Raw genomic sequence first — 20,187 nt, 5'->3', positions numbered from 1 at the left:
GTTACTTTATTTAAATCCAACGAGCAGCTTCAAAAACCAACAACATGTTAGTCCGTCTCTTAATACTGTCTGACTTCCTGTCTGTGGATCTCAGCTCCGAGCCCACTGAAGTCATAAAAACATATAGTTTACCGCAGTTTGTTAAAATCAAACAAACAGGGAGAAATAGTGACTTTATTTGGGACTGTTTTCAGCAGCAAATGAATCTACATTTGTTGCTCTGGAAATTAATGTTCAAGAATCAATCACAGCACCCAGATTCTTAACTGTGTGGTACTTTCCAGAAAGAGAGGCTGAATGAAAATTTTTCTGGCCACAAACATTTTGTCCTTGTTGAACTGCAGTGGGTTGTGGGGTATCCAGTTGTTTGTGTCTTTGAGGGTGTACAAGGACAGCTATAACTGTGTGTCATCGAGAGAAGTTTCCTTTGGACCGACCCCATTGCTACTTCTTGTTATCCATTTATTCATTAACTGATCAGCTCCCAGTCCGTCTCTGAGCGGCAGGTTCCCCTCACTCACTACGGTCGGCTGGGAAACATCAATCAGTAAATACAAACACTGCTCATTTCTTTCCATGACGCTGGCATGAAAACTGTTTTTGGTTCAGTCAATGTCTGCTGTCAGTCGGCCTGGTGGAGGCAGTTTGACCGGCCGCTATCCTCTCAGCTCTGCAGGAGCTGCAGCTGACTGACGGCTGCTTCTGTGGACAGAGACGCTGAATGCAGGTCAAAGTCGGTGTGGATGTAAAACTACTGTCACCATGGCGACAAAACAGAATCTCCTGATGCATGATACGACAGAAAAGTGTCGCACAACACTTACTGTTGTCGAAAATATGAAATTTCTGTCAGGCTTTCTTTCCTTCTCTTCGTTTGGGGCAGCCGGCAGACGATTGTTACCGCTATCACTGCTGCTAACGCTACCAACATTTTGCAGCCTCGAGTACTTGGTTTTTTGTCTCTGACCTTTTCTGCTCCACATTTTTGTTTTTAGCTCCCTTATCTATATGACTTGTATTTACATTCCTCTCACTCCCCACTTTCTGTCTTGATTTCATTTAATTCCTGCTTGACCTCTGACATTAAACTGATCCACTTGGCGGGATAGAGGAGGTGACGACAGCCGGTACTACTGCACCTATCTTACAGTATCAGATGGGCTGTTCCAACATCATGTGCGGTGCAGCCGGCAGGTCTCTCTTTTTTTCTGAACAATTTTTTTTCCAGCATTGCTGGTGGTGACCTCGTGGCCCACAAGCTGGGCCCGCCCTCTTGGCATTGGCTAGAATTCCTTATTGGCCAGTTCGAGCCTGGTCATTAGTTTTGCAGCTATTTGGTCAAAAACAAAGCATTGGTCAAATTAACATTTTGACCTGATGATGGCACTAAAGGACCAGTCAGAGGATCAGGATTATAGGATTATATTATTGATATCTGTACCAAATTTCACTGCAATCCTTCCAACAGTTTGTAAGACGTTTCAGTCTGGACCGGTCGACACTACCATCTGTAGAGCCACACAGCTAACATGGGTGAAAGGTAAAATTAGCATTGATGCTAACCGTGTTTTCTTCTTCCAGGTGGATCCAGAGCTGCAGATCAGATGATGAAGAGGAACCAGGTGAAAGTGTCTGTGGAGAGATGTCTGGAGAATGGGGTGAGACGCTTTTACTCAGAGGCAGATGAGAGGAGCAGTTTCTGTGCGTCCAGTACACAGATGTGTTTAGCCTAGCTTAGCACAAAGACTGGAGGCAGAGGGAAACTGTTAGCCTAGGTCCATCAACAGAGAAGCAAAATCTTTCCCCTGCCTGGTTTTTATGTTGTGTGCTGTTTATTGAACAGGTGCAAAAATAGAAATGTAAAGTAGGACACAGCGTGGTTTAAGCAGCAGTTGGAGCTTTGGTGGTGTTGTTAGATTGTGGTTGTCCTCTTGTACCCAAGAGCCCAGTTTAACCTTGTTTTGAGTTTTGAACATGTGTCTCTTGATATAAATTAATATTGTATAGGATCGGCAAAAGCTGTCTTTGCAGTTCAATACTGAACAAAATTGATAAAATGAATAAAATGTAAGAAAAAAAATGTTAATAAAATGTCGGAAAAAATGCCCAAAAAATGTACTGAATTGTCTTAAAAAATGTTAAAAAAAATGTTTGAAAAAATGTTGATAAAATTTCTGGAAATTCTTTTAATAAAATGTCCAAAAAATGTTGATAAAATGTCCAGAAAATATGATTACAATGTCAGGAATAAAGGTAATAAAATATCAGAAAAATATTAAAAAAATATCTGAAAAATTGTTATAAAAATAATATTGATAAAATGTCAGAAAAGTATTATCTTATTGTTTAAAAGGTGTGCAAAAAAAAAATGTTTGAAAAAATGTTGATAAAATGGCCCCCAAAATATTAATAAGCTGTCTTAAAAATATTGATAAAATGGCCAAAAATATAGATAAAATGTTAAAGTTAATAAAATGACAGAAACTGAACAGGTGCAAAAATAGAATTGTACAGTAGGACATATGGTGGTTTTAGCGTGATAGAAAGTTGTGTCTTGTTGAGAAGACTGCGCTGTATAAATCTCTTGAAGTTTGCTCATGTGTGTTTGAAGGTGAACTCTGACTCTGTGTGTGTGTGTGTGTGTGTGTGTGTGTGTTGCAGGTCTCAGCTCCTCGTCTGGACGTGACGCTGAGCGACCTGCAGGATCTGGCAGCCCGACAGCAGCAGCAGATCAACGCCCAGCAGCAGCTGCTGGCCTCCAAGGTACCAAACTACACAGCTAATGCTGCGACTGATACTGGCCAATAAAACTACTACTATTCAGCAATCAGTCAGTCATTTATTGTCACATGGATTTATACAAGGTACACGTCCAGTGAAATGTGACCATCAGCTCCTTTAATTCGTGCACAGTCATTTAGTCCCTTGTTGCATCTTCTTCGGTCGTTGGCTGCTGTTTTATAATCGTCCATGTTTCGGCATGGTTGTGGTGATCCATGGTTTTTGTTTGTGAAATCATTTCTGTCCCCAAAGCCCGACTTGAACAAGACAGCTGCATGGTCGCTCCTCCTGAGCACGGGCAGCACCACTGTGCAGCCTGTGAGCAGTATACAGCAGAGATCCACAGCAGGAACTGGACAGCAGCTCACTTTCCCACCGATACACCAGTTCTTATTCACTTTAACACACACGCCTCCTCTCCTTCTCTCCCAGAATCCTCTGCTCTGTCAGATCGGCAAAACCCCGTCAAAGTCATATACTGCTGCTTTCGGCAAACACGCTGTTTCTACTGGCAAACCAGTGCCACCTGTTAGTTCTAGTACCAGCACACAGCTTTCCTTTTTCTCTTTTTACTTTCTCAGGCTCAGCAGTTTAGTCTGACAGTTTCATCACTTCACTAGTCTTTAGTCATTAGTAATGAGGTGATTAGAAAAAACAGAAATGAAAAGAAAAAGATGTATAGAAATAATTAGGGCTTCAACCGACTGAGACTGTTCCTAGTCGCCCAACAGTCCTCATCAGGGTCCATCAGTGGACCGACAGTCCTCATCAGGGTCCATCAGTGGACCGGCAGTCCTCATCAGGGTCCATCAGTGGACCGGCAGTCCTCATCAGGGTCCATCAGTGGACCAACAGTCCTCATCAGGGTCCATCAGTGGACCAACAGTCCTCATCAGGGTCCATCAGTGGACCGGCAGTCCTCATCAGGGTCCATCAGTGGACCGACAGTCCTCATCAGGGTCCATCAGTGGACCGGCAGTCCTCATCAGGGTCCATCAGTGGACCGACAATGCTCATCAGGGTCCATCAGTGGACCAACAGTCCTCATCAGGGTCCATCAGTGGACCAACAGTCCTCATCAGGGTCCATCAGTGGACCGGCAGTCCTCATCAGGGTCCATCAGTGGACCGACAGTCCTCATCAGGGTCCATCAGTGGACCGGCAGTCCTCATCAGGGTCCATCAGTGGACCGACAATGCTCATCAGGGTCCATCAGTGGACCAACAGTCCTCATCAGGGTCCATCAGTGGACCGGCAGTCCTCATCAGGGTCCATCAGTGGACCAACAGTCCTCATCAGGGTCCATCAGTGGACCCACAGTCCTCATCAGGGTCCATCAGTGGACCAGCAGTCCTCATCAGGGTCCATCAGTGGACTAGTCTCCTGCATGTTTCTGATATGAATGTAATGATTAAATGATATATTTTGGTGGTTTGAGTTGAAGGTGTGAGAAAGAATAGTATCAGTAACATTGTTAACACTGTGCTACATTACAGAGAAATACAAACCGTACTAATGAACCTTCATTAATATAGGCCTATATTTTATCTCCAAGTGCACGTCACACACTGAGCGAGCCGCCTGTTAATGACGCTGTGGGCTAATGGGCATGTAGCTACTTCCATGTTTCACATGATACGTCATGTTTGTAGTCGACCAATGAAGATGAGTTTACATATCACCTTGGGTTCGTCCTTCACCTTCTCAAAATGATCCCACACTTTGGATTTCCTGCCCGACATGTTATTAACTAGCCTGTGGAATAACCGCAGGTACCAGCCCTGGAGATTAACCTGACTCCTGTCTGACTGCTGAGCGTGGACACTTCCTGTGTCTGTCCTTTCACATTAAAGTCACACATGCTCCAGTCATATAGGTTTGGATTTATTTTGACAAGACGCAGCTCCTCATAGAGTTTCACTTTTTATATTTTTTGTTTTTTGTTTGTTTGTTCTCTACGACCAAAGAAATCTTGCTGACTAATATTCTGGATGACTAACATTTGGTTGTTAGGGGGCAGAACTATGAATAATATATGATATATAGAAACTTTTCTCTCAGCTCTCAGCGTGAACAAGTGAGAGCAGCACCATGAATGTCTTTTAGAAGAGACTGTGTGAAGCTGTTATCTACATTTGCACAGCTCATCGTCTCATCACTTCAGCCTTCAGGCATTAGTTAGTTAGTTTGAGCTTCCTGCAGACATCAGTGCCTCTCTGCTCTGCAGGCCGCACCTCGACATGCATTAATCTCATCCAGATGTAATACATGACTGGGTGTGTTTTTAGGAGCAGCGGCTGCGCTACCTGAAGCTGCAGGATCAGCGGCAGCAGCAGCAAGAGATGTCCGAACAGGAGCGACTGCAGCAGCTCCGAGAGAACGCACACAACCAGGAGGCCAAACTGCGACGAGTCCGAGCCCTCAGGGGCCAGGTGGAGCAGAAACGCCTCAGCAACAGCAAACTAGGTCAGTGTGACGGAGGTCTGGGTGGCCAGACAGATTTGTAACAACATTGTGCAGGATTTTCACAAGTTTCTTAGAGAAGGGGTGAAGCTTTGTTGGGATGAGCCTGAGGCAGACGTGGCGGGAAAAAACTTAAATCAGTTGCGTTCTGATTTTATATTTCCAAAGAGAAGCTGTTTCTCATTCACTTCAACACTGTCAGACCTTTCTTGGTACGGGTCATATTTACAGAGGCTTTAGAGACTTTTTCAGGAGCAAAGTTGACGCTGGGGTTTTATACACAACTCTGACCATACTGAAGTTTAAGGGTACTGACCAAAGAACGACGACGCTCAATACGACCATGTACTGATTCATGTTTAATTGGTACCTTAAAGCACATCTTGGTAAAAACGTCGGGTTTAGCCCGACAGTCAGCCAGGGAAGACATGAAAGCATATATAAGTTTCTTTATCTCTAAAAGTTAAGCTCAGTGACATGTTCAAAACATAAATTACTATTGAATGTGACACCAACATTTCTTGCAACAGGCTTTATGTGTTGAGACAGGTAACCCGTGAATGGCACTATTTGTTTCGTGACATGCTGTGACCCAGTTACAAGGATTTCCATTTTATTAGAATTGAGCTGAAGAAAATTTAACGACATCCAATTTTTGATATCACACAGACAGTCCTGTAGAGAACTCAGCATGCTGAGGTCAGTGTGTTTAATGAGGGGGTATGATGAGAACAAGATCGAACAAGGATTGAGCCTTGAGGTACACCGAACTTGAAATGACATTGTTAACAGACACACCAAACTTCCTGTCTGACAAGTATAAAGCAGAGCAGTTTAGGGCAGTACCAGATACGCCTACTTAGTGCCTCAGTCTATGTTAAAGGATGCCATGATCAATTGTGTCAAACAAGAATTGAGCATGTGCCCGCGTCAGCATTCATTAAGAGGTCACTGGTGACTTTAAGATCCACTCTAAAATTTAATATGTTCTTCCTCGACCCATGGACGACCAACGGACACCAAGTTTAATGAAAATCAGGCCAGTAGTTTGAAAAACATGACCTCCTTGTCGGAGGTAATAAGATCCTCACAGTACAGTTTTGGTGTTAAGGTTCAGTATCATATCGTCATTAGGTATTTAAGGTATAAACTTCCGTTCCTCTTCTTCGTGTGTGTGTATCAGTGGAGGAGATCGAGCAGATGACCGGTCTGTTCCAGCAGAAGCAGAGGGAGCTCCTGGTCGCCGTGTCGAGGGTGGAGGAGCTGAGCGACCAGCTGGAGGCGCTGAGGAGCAACAGACTGGAGCCTCCTCTTCCTCCTCCTCATCATCACCACAACACCTCCACCGCTGAGCTGGAGCGCCTCTATAAGGAGCTGCAGGTGAGAGAAGATCACGTCCAGGTGCTCTCAGGACAAGCACAGATTATCTGAGAGCACCTGGACGTGAAACTCTGCTGAGTAAAGCATCAGTACAGAGGACACAGCGAGCTGCATCAGGACTGCAGCTAAAGATTAATTTTATTACCGATTAATCTGCTAATGAGTCCCTCGATTAATTGTTTGGTCTATCAAATGTCAAAAAGTAGGATAAAAACGCTCATCTTGGTTCCTCAGAGCCTTTGTGATGCTTTCACATGTCCTGTTAAGTCCAACCAACAATCCAAGAATTGGAAACAACTTCACCATCAGACTCTTCATAATGTTGAATTTCAGCAGGCCAGGCAGCTACCTTTCTAGACAACAAGCTGGTATAGCTAGTTTGAATTTAGCAGGAAGGCTAGGCTAACTGGCTATCATTAGCCTTTGCAATCTTAGTTTCTAACTGAGCTCCATCCCTGACCTCCCAGTTGAGGAACAAGCTGAATCAGGACCAGAGCGGCAGGCTGCAGCAGCAGAGAGACAGCCTGAACAAGAGGAACCTGGAGGTGGCAGCGATGGACCGACGGCTGGCCGAGCTGCGGCAACGGCTCTGGAAGAAGAAGGCCGCCCTGCAGCAGAAGGAGAACCTGCCGGTGAGTGCACACAACCAAAAAAACATTTACGTTTTCATGTTACGTTCTGCAAAGATCCAGTTGATCCTTTAAATGGGAGACTCTTATGACAAGTGTAAAATCAGGACGAGCCTCATTTACTAAATTAGCTCACTTAAAGGTCCAGTGTGTCAGATTCATGAGGATATAGTGGCGTCTAGCAGTGAGGACTGCAGATTACAACCAGCTGAAACTTCTCCTGGTTAGAATCCCTCCAGTGTTCATTGTTCAGGGGCTGAATTATCCACAGAGGTCTCTTCCTCTCCAAAACAAACAGACCAGATTGGGACAGGATGGCTCGTAGCAGTGAGCCTGCTACCCCGTAATCCCACAGTACCCCCCACAAGACTCCCTGAGGGACGCGGTCGTAAGCCTTCTCCAAATCCACAAAACACATGTGGACTGGATGGGCAAACTCCCACAACCCCTCCAGCAGCCTCGCGAGGGTAAAAAGCTGTTCCACTGTTCCACGGCCAGGACAGAATCTGCATTGCTCCTTCTGAATCCAAGGTTTGACATTTGGTAGAAGCCTCCTTCCCAGCATCCTGGAATAAACTTTGCCAGGACGGTTGACCAGTGTGATACCCTGATAATTTGAGCATCCCCTTTTTTGAAAATGGGGACCACCACCCTGATTTGCCACTGCACAGGCACCGTATCTGACCTCCATGCGACACTGAAAAGGTGTGTCAGCCAAGACAGCCCAACAATATCCAGAGCCTTAAGCATCTCAGGACGAATCTCATCCACACATGACGCCTTGCTGCTTTGACCACCTTTGTGACCTCTGCCAGAGATATGGACAAGAGTTCCCCTGAGTCTTCAAGCTCTGCCTCCTCCCCGACGTGGACGTGACGGCCGGATTCAGGAGTTCCTCAAAGTGCTCTTTCCACCGCTCAACAATATCCCCAGTCTGGGTCAGCAGTTCTCCCTCTCTGTCGAGCACAGCCTAAAGCAAGCCCTGTTTTCCCTTCCTTAGGCGTCTAACGGTTTGCCAGAACTTCCTTGAGGCCAACTCAAAGTCCTTTGCCATAGCCTTCCTGAACTCCTCTCACACCTGGTGGGCCCACAGGGCAACTGCACCATTTTATATATTCGGGCTGAGCCCGACAGGACCCCATGGCTCAAGGCCCGGCCACCAGACTCTCATTGGCGAGCTCCTCTTCCCCAGGTCTGGCTCCAAGGGACGGGGCAAGGTGCTTGAGGTCCAACTATTGTGTTTATCAAGGTTTTCTTGAGTTGCTCTTAGCCCAGCCGCTCCCCTGGGACCACTTTGCCTTGGGAGACCCTACCAGGGGCTTTTAGCCCTGGACAACACAGTTCACAGGTTCACAGGGACACACACCATGTTAAGGTGGTGATTCTCGGAGGAGTGCACAGACAATGTACCGAGAGGCCAGAGTGACAACGTTTGTTTGTCAAAATAATTATTAATACATTACAGTTATTAACTTTATTCAAAGGAAAAGTTTGTGAAGCTGAAACCATGAAATGTTTTTACAGGAAAAATGACTTCAACCATCAAAATAGTTTCACATTCATTTTCTGTTTATTCTGTGTATTTAGAAAAAAGAGGGAACGCCGCACGCTCAGCTCCAAGTGAAAAAGGAATTTTATTAAGGACAACGTTTCGGCACAGGGCCTTTGTCAAGTCTTAACAAAGGCCCTGTGCCGAAACGTCCTAAATAAAATTCCTTTTTTACTTGGAGCTGAGCGTGCGGCGTTCCCTCTTTTTTCTAAGTTTTCTACTCCATCGCCAGCACCTCAACAAGACAATCCGCGGTGTGCGTTACTCTTCTCCTACCTATTCTGTTTATTTATCAACAATATTTGTCAAATGTAGAGGAGTAGAAGTAGAAAGTATCATGAGAAAGAAATAATCCAGTACAAGTACCTTAAATGTTTACTGTTAAGTGCAGCACTTAGTTACTTTCTACCACCGTCAAATTTTCTGTTTGTGCTGAGCAGTTTTTGTTTCAGCACCAGTCTGCTGAAGTCTCCATTTGATGACTTCTTTTCTTTCTAAGGAATTTTATTGAAAGATAGTTTCTATGTGCAGACATTACACTCTACAGCTGTTAAATATTCCTGTTACCTCCAGGTGGCTTCAGACGGCGTGGCCCCTCAGCACGGTGTGGCCTCCAGAGTGGCGGCGGTCGGGCCGTACATCCAGTCGTCGTCCTCCACGACGAGTCCTCAGGGGCCTCCGGTGCCGGCCCGCCAGGAGGTTCTGGTGAAGCCGGCGTATCCGGATGGCACCGCCACCCTGCCCATGCCCGACTCGTCCCTGAAGCCGCCTCCCAGACCAGCCAAACCAGCCTCAGGTACTGGACCTGAAGTTACCCTGAGAGAATAGAAGTCTTCAGGAAGTGATTTATTTAATCTCAAACAAAATGTCTCTGTCAAAGCACGCTAAGGGACTGATGTGTACCTACCTAGGTTTCGTCACGTCAAAAATAACCAAACTGTCTGAGTGGAGCAGCTCGTTACCTGAGTCCAGTGGAGGTTACAGCCACGCCTCCACCCTGCCTCGCATGTCCAGCCTCAGCTGCTACAACTCAGGTCAGTCAGATTATGATTAAGAGCTCTGAGTACACATTCACTGTACTTGTACTTGTGTGTTTCCATTCTGCACCACTTTCTCCTCCTCCTTCGTCTCTGAGGTTATATTTTACTTTTTACTGCACCACATTCGTCTGTCAGCTTTCTTTTTTTTTTTACAGCTGACAGTCTTTCTGTCCAGTGAAAACCATGTATCTCCAGGGCCGTATTTCAGAGAGCAGGCTCAACAAACTCTGAGCCTAATCCCAATCTCTGACTTGAGTTTCCGGTTCATTCATCAGCTACGACCTCATTTGCCAAGATGTTGTCACACATTGACACATATTAGAGCTACGTTACGCCGACAGCTTCCAAATACAGATTTGCTGTTGCTGAACGTGGAAGGTCATCCATGGAATACTACTGTAACACTTTCATTACACACAACAAAATTCCACGACTTTCCAAAACTTTCAATGGTTTTCACTAATACTATGACTTTTCCAGGCTACGAAAATGTGACTGTGAAATTCAATGACTTCCCAGGTTTTCCATGACCACGGGAAAACTATGTAACGGTGGTCTGTGGGGAAAATGTCTGGGGAATTTTTTCTGCTGCAATACATCAAGTGACCACTGGGAAAAACAGGAAACAAGGCTGAGCGGTGCTCCTGGGGGCCACTCAGTTAGTGATGTCTGTGTTTATGATGATGTCCCTCCCTCCTCTCTCATAGGTGGTAAGACCCTCACAGATCAGAAGGGCCTCTCTGGGTCTGACGTCCCGCCCCCTGTCCCCTCACGGACCAGTCACATCACTGAGAACCTGCTCAGGGACAATCAGGTATCAGTGGACTCTGCGTTCCTTTCTATGTCAGACTTTATGTTTATTATCATACTTGTAATGGAGTATTTTTACACTCTGTGTTCACTCCTTCAGGCTTCTGGTAAAGGTCTGCCCAAGATGGCGGCTCCACCTCCAGTTCCCAGTAAGCCCAAACCGTTCTCCTCGTCCAGCCCACAGACCTTCTCCAAGCCTCCCTACAGCACCGGGACCTTCCCTGGTAAAGTGCGGCCGGTCGGGGGCCACCTCAGGGCTCAGGGAGCCCTCTCAAGCCACAGCCACACCCTCCCTCTGCCCAACAAGCAGGAGAGTCCGCCGGCTGCCGCTGTACGGCCGTACACCCCCGACCCCTCTGAGGCCCCCCCCACCCTGCTGCAGAAGCCTCAGACTCTGGCGGCTTCGTCCATCTACTCCATGTACACCCAGCAGGGGAAGGGCTACCAGCTGAGCGGCCAGGGCACACTGCCCCGCAGCCAGCCCAGAGGTGACGCAGCACTTACAGAATAGAATAGAATAGAATAGAATAGATCTTTATTGTCATTGTACGTTGTACAACGAAATTGCAGAGCAAACCCGTTAGTGCAAATTTATAGATAAAACATAAAAACATAAGAACATTACTGTTGCTACACGAACTGTTACTGCAATGATGTCACCGTTACCAATAATACTCTTATATATTACTATGACTGTTCTCGTGACGGTCCACTCACAACATGTAATGGCCCCTTTCCTCTTTACAAATCCACAAATGTCTCTTTTATTTTTCACAGATGATGAAACTGTGATCGCCACAAGTGTTTTGTAAAATGTTTGCTCTGGTTTTGGATGTTGGTGTTCAGCCAGGAAACTGGCCAATCAGGCCTGAACACTGAACATCCACCAAATTAAACATGTAGCATTTGCGTTTATTTATTTTTCTATTTATTTTTGAATTATAACTCTCTCTCAGGGTGGAGGCAAAATAGTTTTTAAGGTCTGTTCTGCACTTTGCTGCATGTTTCCTCCAAAGTTTGACACATTTAGTCAAAACAGTGCAGTTTATTTTCATAGAAATAGAAAATCTTCCCATAAGATCAAGTGCCTGTTACTAATACTGTTACAACTACAACCACCACCCCCGGGGTTTCACTGCCATTTTGCGCCACGCCTTGGTAACATTAAAACAACATGGAGAGTATCTGGACAGGCCGACACACGGGATGGGTGAAAAAATCAGGTGTAAAACTGAAACCATGGGGCAGGTGTAAAAAAAATAAAAATAAAAAATCAAGACAAATATATATTTATAACAAAAAAAAAAACAAAAAAAAGGGTGTTAAAATAAATAAATAAATAAATACATCGGATGGTGAAAAAAAAACAGGACAGATGTAAAAAAATAACAAAAACATCGTATAAGCGTAATAAAACCACGGGACAAGTGTAAAATAAACTGAATGGGCGTAAAAACAATGTGACAGATGTAAAAAAAAAAATCACAGGGCATGTATTAAAAAACACAGGATGGGTGTAAAAAAGACAGGATGGGTGTAAAATACATGGGAGGGTTAAAAAAAAAGAACAAGTGTTAATAAACAGGACAGGTGAAAATAAAACACAGGAAGGTTGTGAACACAACATTGGATGGGCTTAAAAAAAATCACAGGACGGCATTAAAAAACAAATAATGGACAAAGAAAAATATGAAATAAAAACACTGGAAATAGTTAAAAAGCAAAAAATGGGCGTTTAAAAAAAACAATCAGTAAAAACCACAGGATTGACATGTAAAAAAACACAGGGCATGTGTAAAAGAACAAAACAAAACAAAAAAAACAGGAAACGGACATAAGAAAACAGGACGGGTGTAAATAAAAAAACATGAAATGGGCTCTAAAAAGAAACCAGGGCGCAAAGGACACTGGAATGGTGTAAACAAAAAAAGGCAAAAAAAATTGGCATTTAAAAAAAACAGAAAAAAACGACAGGATCAGTGTATAAAAAACAAACAAAAGAAAAAACAGGGAACGGACATAAGAAAACAAGATGGGTGAAAAAGAAAATAAGGAACTAGTGTAAAAATCACAGGATGGGTGTAAGAAAACAAAAAATGGGCATAAAAAATATGAAATGTGGTGTAAAAAAAAACAGCATGGAACTGTCTTAAAAAATGTAAAGGTGTAATTAAGCACAAATTTGTGATTGTGATTATTCTCTCTATGATTTCTCTAACGTTCATGTAGCTGTAGGTGATCTCTTCTTCACTGCTACTGAAACAGCCGCCGAGGCTGCCAATAAATGCACAGTGATGTCAACAATATGCAAATAAGTGTATGATGTAATTTGCGCCCTCGACAAACCTGGGAAACGAAGCTCTCTTTACGACTAACTGCTCAAAACACAAAGATTTTAATTTATGGTTATGAAAAGCAGAAAATCTTCATGTCGGAGAATCAGAGAATGTTTTTATTAACAAACGACTCAAACAAAATTAAAACAGTTTCTGATTATTGATTAATTGATAAACTGATTAATGGTCTGAGCTCTGTGGTTTTCTGACTCCAGTGTGTCTCCTCCCTCACAGTGTACGGGAAACCAGTCCTCCCAGCCTGCGGGGGGCAGCAGTCTGCCACCGCAGACACCATCAGCTCTGGGTCTTGTGTGTCTGACGGGAGCGAGGTCGACAACAGTTGCCTCGGTAACGGCGAGGGTGCCGGAGCAGAGACGACAGAACGCGCCACCCCGCGACCGCTCAGCCCCACCAAGCTCCTCCCCTTCCTGTCCAACCCCAACAGGAACCCCAGCGATGCCGACCTGGAGGCCCTCCGTCGGCGGCTGCACCACGCCCCCCGGCCCCTGAAGAAACGCAGCTCCATCACAGAGCCCGAGGGCCCCGCCGGACCCAACATCCAGAAGCTGCTCTACCAGAAAACCACCCTGGCTGCCATGGAAACCATCCCTATGGAGACAGTCGGTCCAGCGGGGACGTATGTTCAGCCTCAGGAGGACGGGACGGGCGGTGCAGATGTGACGTCCAGCGGCGACGACAAGCAGTCGCTACCTGAGAGCCCAGAGGACAGCCTGACCCCGCCCCCTCTGCCCCCCCGCTCACCTCTCCCTGACCCCGCCTCCTGCCGCTCTCAGCCCTCCCCTTTGGAGGACAAGGATGACGGGGAGGAGTTGTGTCCGTCCAACTCGGCCCACCTGGACTTCTTTATGGATGAGTTCCCCCCCTACCCGCCCCCTCCTTACCCCACCTGTGGCGAGAGCGATCAGGGAGATGATGCCGCCAACCTGCAGCCGCCTGAGGTCACAGGACAGGTCACAGTGCCGCCAGTGAGTGTCAGAGTGATCAGTGATTCTGATTGGTGCTTTATTAAAGGGTAATTTCACCTAAATGAAAAAGAGAAATGTTCTTATTTCAGGGTAAGAGGTCGATCCTCCGGAAAGCCGGCTCAGACCGGATCGACCACGGCATGCGGGTCAAGTTCAACCCTCTGGCTCTGCTGCTGGACTCGTCTCTGGAGGGCGAGTACGACCTCGTCCAGAGGGTCATTTACGACGTGAGTCACACCGCTGTCTGCTCTTAAGCCTCATTTATAGTCATATGTAGGCTCTATGTGGAGCCTACACTGCAGCCTACGTCCTTGTGAGCAGTTAAACCACCACAGCTGAATGTGCATATTAAGGCAGTACAGGAGGAGGTGCACATTAATAATCCTCCAGGACTGTAACATGCTCATGTTTAACCCAAACAATGCGTCATGTGACTGCAGTTGTTTCACATCCAGGTCGGAACACCTTCTCACCACAAACCAACCGCACCAGAGTTCATTTGGAACCGGACCGAGACCACCTCTTCAGGGAGGTCTCGGTCCGCTTGTTTTGGTGTGTTCACACCTGCCAAAATGAACCGCAATGAGGGGACAAACAAACCTGAGTTCGGTTGAACCAAACCAAACAGGACAGGTGTGAAAGCAGAGGCTAAATTAAGCATCCAGGAAGTGCGCCGGGCTTTTTTGTAGTGGCCAAACACTGTAACAACTGCAGAGTCCATCACGTAATGCTGTTGCGTCCAAAAATACTTTTTGACATACAATCTTTTGAGCGTCACAACCCCTGCGAAATGACTCTCTCCACCATCAGGATTTGATCCAGTCAGTCAGATAACATTTGGAAAGTGTAGAAGAGCCACAGGATTAAATTATTTCATCCCATTTCAAGTTAGCGGAGTGCTACAGCGGAAGTCAGCCACTCGGCCGGCGGAAGTCTCTAGTGCGCCTGCTCTTTGCCAATGTGAAAGCAGTGCCGATCATCCAGGTAATTTTAAACGCAGCAGTTGAACTTTTTTGGCCTTGTACGCCACTGACCAACTTTTCTAGGAGTGAACGGAGCCTCGTCTCCAGTTTTCTTTCTGTATCCAGGAGGAAATGTGATGCTACCAACTGGACTGTTGCCATCTGTGTCACTGCGTTGAGTTGTTACATTTCTGGAGAGGTGCACGTTGGGCCACAGCGTAACCTGCATCTTAGAGTACACGTCTACGCTGCACCAACACAGAAGTATAAACCAGCCTTTAGCTGCAGATCCACCAAGGACAGAATCTGAGACGGCTCTGGGACACTTGCAGATCTACCAAAATTTTCACAAACGCAAAATAGGGTGATATTTAAAGAATGACGCACTACGTTTAGAACAGCACAAAACGTGTCATAAGGTCATTATATATAAATAGATGCTGTTGAAGCGCAGCAGCTCTTGAGCAGCAGCTGTATGTGAGAGATATGAAGTGTCTGGTTTTGGTACATTTATACTGTATTTAAATGTTCTGTTAATTCAGTCCCAGGTTGTGTTTTTCAGGTACTTTCATCTGTCACATTTCAAAGCATTATAATGTGACTAATGTGACTTCAGGGAGTATTTGGAAGATTTTAAACTTTAAAAAATTAACTTTAAAGTTATTAATTATTGGCATGAAATGCTTGAAACGAGCAGCGTGACTTCAGATGATATAAATAAATATGTGATCCCACATCCGCACTGCAGGTGGAAGACCCCAGCATGCCGAATGATGAGGGCATCACAGCGCTGCACAATGCCGTCTGTGCCGGCCACACTGAGATCGTCAAGTTTCTGGTTCAGTTCGGTGTCAACGCCAACGCTGCTGACAGCGACGGCTGGTGAGTTTGAACTACAGTGACGTCATGGTTTCATGGTCCAGTCCTGCCAAGGTCATTTTCCGTCAGTGCAGAAGCTGTTAACTTTCGTCATGTCAGTCCCAAGAATGATTTTGATTTAAGTTTGATTATTTCTGTAGGTCAACAACCTGAACAGCTGCTGACATCTCACCCACACTTGTCACTGTGTTTGTAGCCATTTATCTGTTTCTGATTTTCATGGATGCAGCGAGGTAGCTAGCGATGCAAAAAGATGACGTCCCAACGTCTATCCCTAATGCAAAGATCTGATTGGCTTGTTGATTTGGTCATTTCTCTAATGAAGAAAACAGCTGATCTGTTTGAATCTCTGGACAAAAGGTCCAGAGATGTAGGAGGTGATCCACACGCCTTCTTTCTAACCTTTCTTCCTACGTCTCTCCTCGTCTGCAGGACCCCCCTCCACTGCGCTGCCTCCTGTAACAACGTTCAGGTCTGTAAGTTCCTGGTAGAGTCGGGGGCGGCGGTGTTCGCCACCACATACAGCGACATGCAGACAGCTGCAGACAAATGTGAGGAGATGGAGGAAGGCTACGCCCAGTGCTCCCAGTTCCTCTACGGTGAGATCAAAGAATACAACATGTAAACAACAAACAAAACTTCAGTCATCCATAAGGAGGGCGGCGGGCTAATGATGGGGTTTTAGGATGCTTTGGTAGATACAAGGGGTCAATGGGGAGATTTGGAGGTCCTTGAGGGAGTACAAGGAGGCTCTAGAGTCCATAAGGAGTTTGCGTTGGTTCTAAAGTGAGTTGTGTAAAACTTTAGAGGGCTTCCAGGGGCATCTACAGAAGTTGGGGTTCTTGAAGGTGGTCCAGGGAGACTGGTGTGGATTTTGGAGAGACCACAAGACAATTGTTAGGATTAGCGAAGACATTTGACTGGTTTTAGGAGGTTCCTTGATTTCTGGGGAGATTTTGGTAATCTCTGAAGAAGTTCAAGGAGTTTCAAAAAGTTCTCAGTTTTAGGGGCTTGGTGGGAATTTCAAGGGTGTATTCGGAAAAGCTGGGGTTCTTCAAGGTGGATTTTAGGTGGATGAAAAGGATTAAGGTGTTCGAGGAGGTTCTATGAGGGGAGAGAAATAAGACTTTAGGGCAGTCCACAAGGAAGTTCCACAGGTCTATGAAGAGGTTTCAGTGGTTTTTAGGAGGTCCACTAATCACTGGTCACATAGTGCATGAGAAAGTTCTAAAGGTCTGTGAGGAGGTTTTAATGATTTCTGGGATGTTCCGTGATTTCTGAGGACACTTTGGGGGAACCTCTGAGGGAGTTTGAGGGCAATGTGAGGAGGTTCTGGGGATGTTTGATGTGGTTAAATGGATTTTGGGAGTTCTTTTAGTAGGATCAAGGAGTAAAAGGAGGTTTCTTCCATTCTATGAGGTAAGAAAAGGGTTTTTGGAAGACTTCAGGGGGGTCACAGAGTCCACAAGGAAGTTCTGTGGGTCTGCGAAGAGGTTTCAGTGGTTTTTGGGAGGTGAGTGGAATGAGGGCAACTGGGGGAAAAAAATGAGGGGCTAGGGACCTCTGATGTGGTCCAAGTGATCCTATTGACATTACAAGAGTCCACGTAAAGTTTTAGGGGTCTCTGTAGATATTTGTGTCCTGAGGGAGTTTTAGGGAACGGTTAAGTCTTTCAGGATCGTTGACAAAGAGTTGAGGTTCCTGTAATGAGTTTTAAGTAAAGATTTCAGGGGTCACTGAGGAAGTAATGGAGGTACATACAGATGTTCCTGGGGTTTTCTGAGAGTGTTTCAGGGTCTTTAAGAGCGTTTCACAGGTCTCACTTTCTGTCACTGCCTTTTACAGTTATGATCTGACAGAAATGTTCCTCCTCTGTGTTTGTGTCCCGGCAGGCGTTCAGGAGAAGATGGGTGTTATGAACCGTGGTGTGGTGTACGCCTTGTGGGATTACAAGCCTCAGCGCGACGATGAGCTCGGCTTCAGCGAGGGCGACTGCATGACGGTGCTGAGACGGGACGATGAGGTGGAGAACGAGTGGTGGTGGGCGAGATGTGGTGACCATGAGGGCTACATCCCCCGAAACCTGCTGGGGGTGAGATGACTGCTGAGTTTGTCTTCCTTTCCATGAAACTATCTACAAACTGTGGAGCTGTAAAGTAAAGTGTTAAAATTAGCTGCAACAGTCTTCATGTATGTTTAAGATCTGATGTCCTGCTCCGTCCGCTGAGGTAATCAAACCGTCAACCCTGCCGGCGTCAGTCTGCTGTTTCTTCCATAAATCTCATCGGTTTTAATCAGGTTTACAGCAGCTCAGAGAATCCTGTTACTCAACAGGTTTACATAAGAAGTTTCAATGTTATCTTAATGACATTTTAATGAGGAACTCCCTTTCCTTTTATTTCCCAGCTGTATCTGAGGATCAAGCCGCGGCAGAGGAGCCTGGCTTGACAGGCGGCTGACGAATCCTTCAAAAGACCAAAATGTTGTGAGGAGCAGGAGAAGATTAAACATCTGGACTCGAGGTTGTTGTTGAAAAAAGACAGATGTTTTTCTGAACTGAACCGGTTTGGTTTTTCAATCTCAGCACAAAGAATGTGACAACGAACTGCCGCAGAGACGGAAGAAGAACAAACAAAAGTTCATCTGCATCCGGTGGTAAAACGGACACATTATCGGTTTACCAAAATTTATCAGCAGATTATTGACCTTTGCCAATGAGTCATATCGGTGTATTATCTTGGGTTCGTCTTGTTTTTCTTTCCTTTTTTTAAGATTTAATTTTATTCTATTGAGTAGTGACATGTGACATAAAGACAAGAAACTTGGGGAGAGGGAAAAGTACGTCATGCGACAAATATCCTAAATGTTGGAATCAAACCGGAGACATGTTTAATCAACAGGGCAACTGTCTTTACATTTTTCTCATGATTAAAATATTTGCAGATACAGTTCTTTGATTCTGTTGCAGCATCTAAACGGCGTCCACTAAATGTAGCAACTATCGGAGACCCAGAATCCCCAAAACATTTTTATTGTGTGAACACAAACACAAGGTGGTAACTTGTATTGACAAACTAATTAACTTGGGCAAACAAGTTAGAGACTTGAAGGAACAAGAAACCAACTTGTTCAAACATGTTATTAACTTCTACAACAAGTAACTGACTGGAGGGAACATGATTATGACTTGTGCAGACAATTTAGTAACTTGTGCGAACATGTTATTGACTTGAGAAAACAAGTTTGTGAGTTGTACAAACAAATTACAAATTTATCCGAACAAGTGAGGGAACAAGATGGTAACTTGTGTTAACAAAATAAAATAACTTGGGCAAACAAGTTAAAAGGAACTAGTTACCGACTTGCGCAAACAAGTTTGTTACTCGTGTGAATATATTAGTAACTTGACAGAGCAAGTGACAGACTTATGCACTAGAGGAAATAACATTGTGACTTGTGCAAACAAGTGACTGACTTGAGGAAAGAAAGTTTGTGACTTGTGTGAACAAGTTACTAACTCACCCAAACAAGTGAGTGACTAAAGGGAACAAGCTAGTGACTTGTGCAAACAAGTTAGTGACTTAAAGGAAAGAAAGAAAGTTTGTCACTTTTGTGAACAAGTTACCAACTTGTCAGAACAAGCACGTGACTTGAGGGAACATGACTGTGACTTGTGCAAACAAGTTAGTGACTGAAGGGAACAAGATAGTAACTTATTACGTCATGGTAGTTACTTGTGCAAACACAATGGTCATTTGTGCAAACAAGTTACTGACTTTTGTAAATACATTTTTAATTTGAGGGAGCAAGTTGCAGACTTATGAAATCAAGTCAGTGTCTTAAAGAAACAAGATTTTGATTTCTGCAGAACAAGTTAGTGACTTGAGGGAACAAGACAGTAACTTGTTCAAACAAGTTGGTGACTGGAGGAGACACTATTGTGACTTGTGTAAACAAGTTAGTGACTCAAAGGAACAAGATTTTGATTTGTGTAAATAAGTCACTGACTTGTACAAACAAGTCAGTGACTTGGTTACAGGTTTGTGACTTGTGCTTCTTTGGGGGCTCTGTAGTACAGATTATGTTTCATTAGTTGTTTTTTTTTAATTTATGTTTTATTATTATTTTATCCAGTTTTTGTTTTGACTCTTGCAGGTCTGACGAGTTTCGACTCGGAGCCTCAGACCGACTCGGCTCAGTGTGAACAGGCTGCATTTGTTAATGTTAGTTTAATATTCATGTCATTAATGTTTCTCAGACACGTACAGGATGTGCGTGTTAATGACAAGCACTTGTTTTGAAAGTATTGATGGAAGGTGTTTTTTTAATTGTCATAAAACTTTATTTACACGTCTCTGTTCTGCTGCAGTGT

The 20,187-nt window shown here is 44.8% G+C and overlaps 1 protein-coding gene across 2 annotated transcripts in view; it reads left to right on the top strand.

The window, feature by feature from the left end:
• The window catches only part of LOC117255642 (apoptosis-stimulating of p53 protein 2-like), a 45,732-nt gene extending 25,565 nt beyond the window's left edge, over positions 1-20,167 (top strand). For both annotated transcript variants that reach the window (XM_033624761.2, XM_033624762.2), the window contains 15 exons: positions 1,582-1,658; positions 2,662-2,763; positions 5,070-5,247; positions 6,428-6,624; positions 7,092-7,256; positions 9,376-9,598; positions 9,714-9,836; positions 10,550-10,656; positions 10,753-11,140; positions 13,223-13,974; positions 14,064-14,201; positions 15,685-15,818; positions 16,248-16,414; positions 17,708-17,907; positions 18,222-20,167. In XM_033624761.2, coding sequence (XP_033480652.1) covers positions 1,582-1,658; positions 2,662-2,763; positions 5,070-5,247; positions 6,428-6,624; positions 7,092-7,256; positions 9,376-9,598; positions 9,714-9,836; positions 10,550-10,656; positions 10,753-11,140; positions 13,223-13,974; positions 14,064-14,201; positions 15,685-15,818; positions 16,248-16,414; positions 17,708-17,907; positions 18,222-18,263 — 2,993 coding nt within the window. In that variant the 3' untranslated portion in view covers positions 18,264-20,167. The remainder of the gene's footprint in view (positions 1-1,581; positions 1,659-2,661; positions 2,764-5,069; positions 5,248-6,427; positions 6,625-7,091; positions 7,257-9,375; positions 9,599-9,713; positions 9,837-10,549; positions 10,657-10,752; positions 11,141-13,222; positions 13,975-14,063; positions 14,202-15,684; positions 15,819-16,247; positions 16,415-17,707; positions 17,908-18,221) is intronic.
• The last annotated feature ends 20 nt before the right edge of the window (positions 20,168-20,187 follow it).

Source organism: Epinephelus lanceolatus, chromosome 3 (genome assembly GCF_041903045.1).
Source record: "Epinephelus lanceolatus isolate andai-2023 chromosome 3, ASM4190304v1, whole genome shotgun sequence".
NCBI classification, from domain to species: Eukaryota; Metazoa; Chordata; class Actinopteri; order Perciformes; family Serranidae; genus Epinephelus; species Epinephelus lanceolatus.
This window is presented reverse-complemented; position numbering and strand designations above follow the sequence as displayed.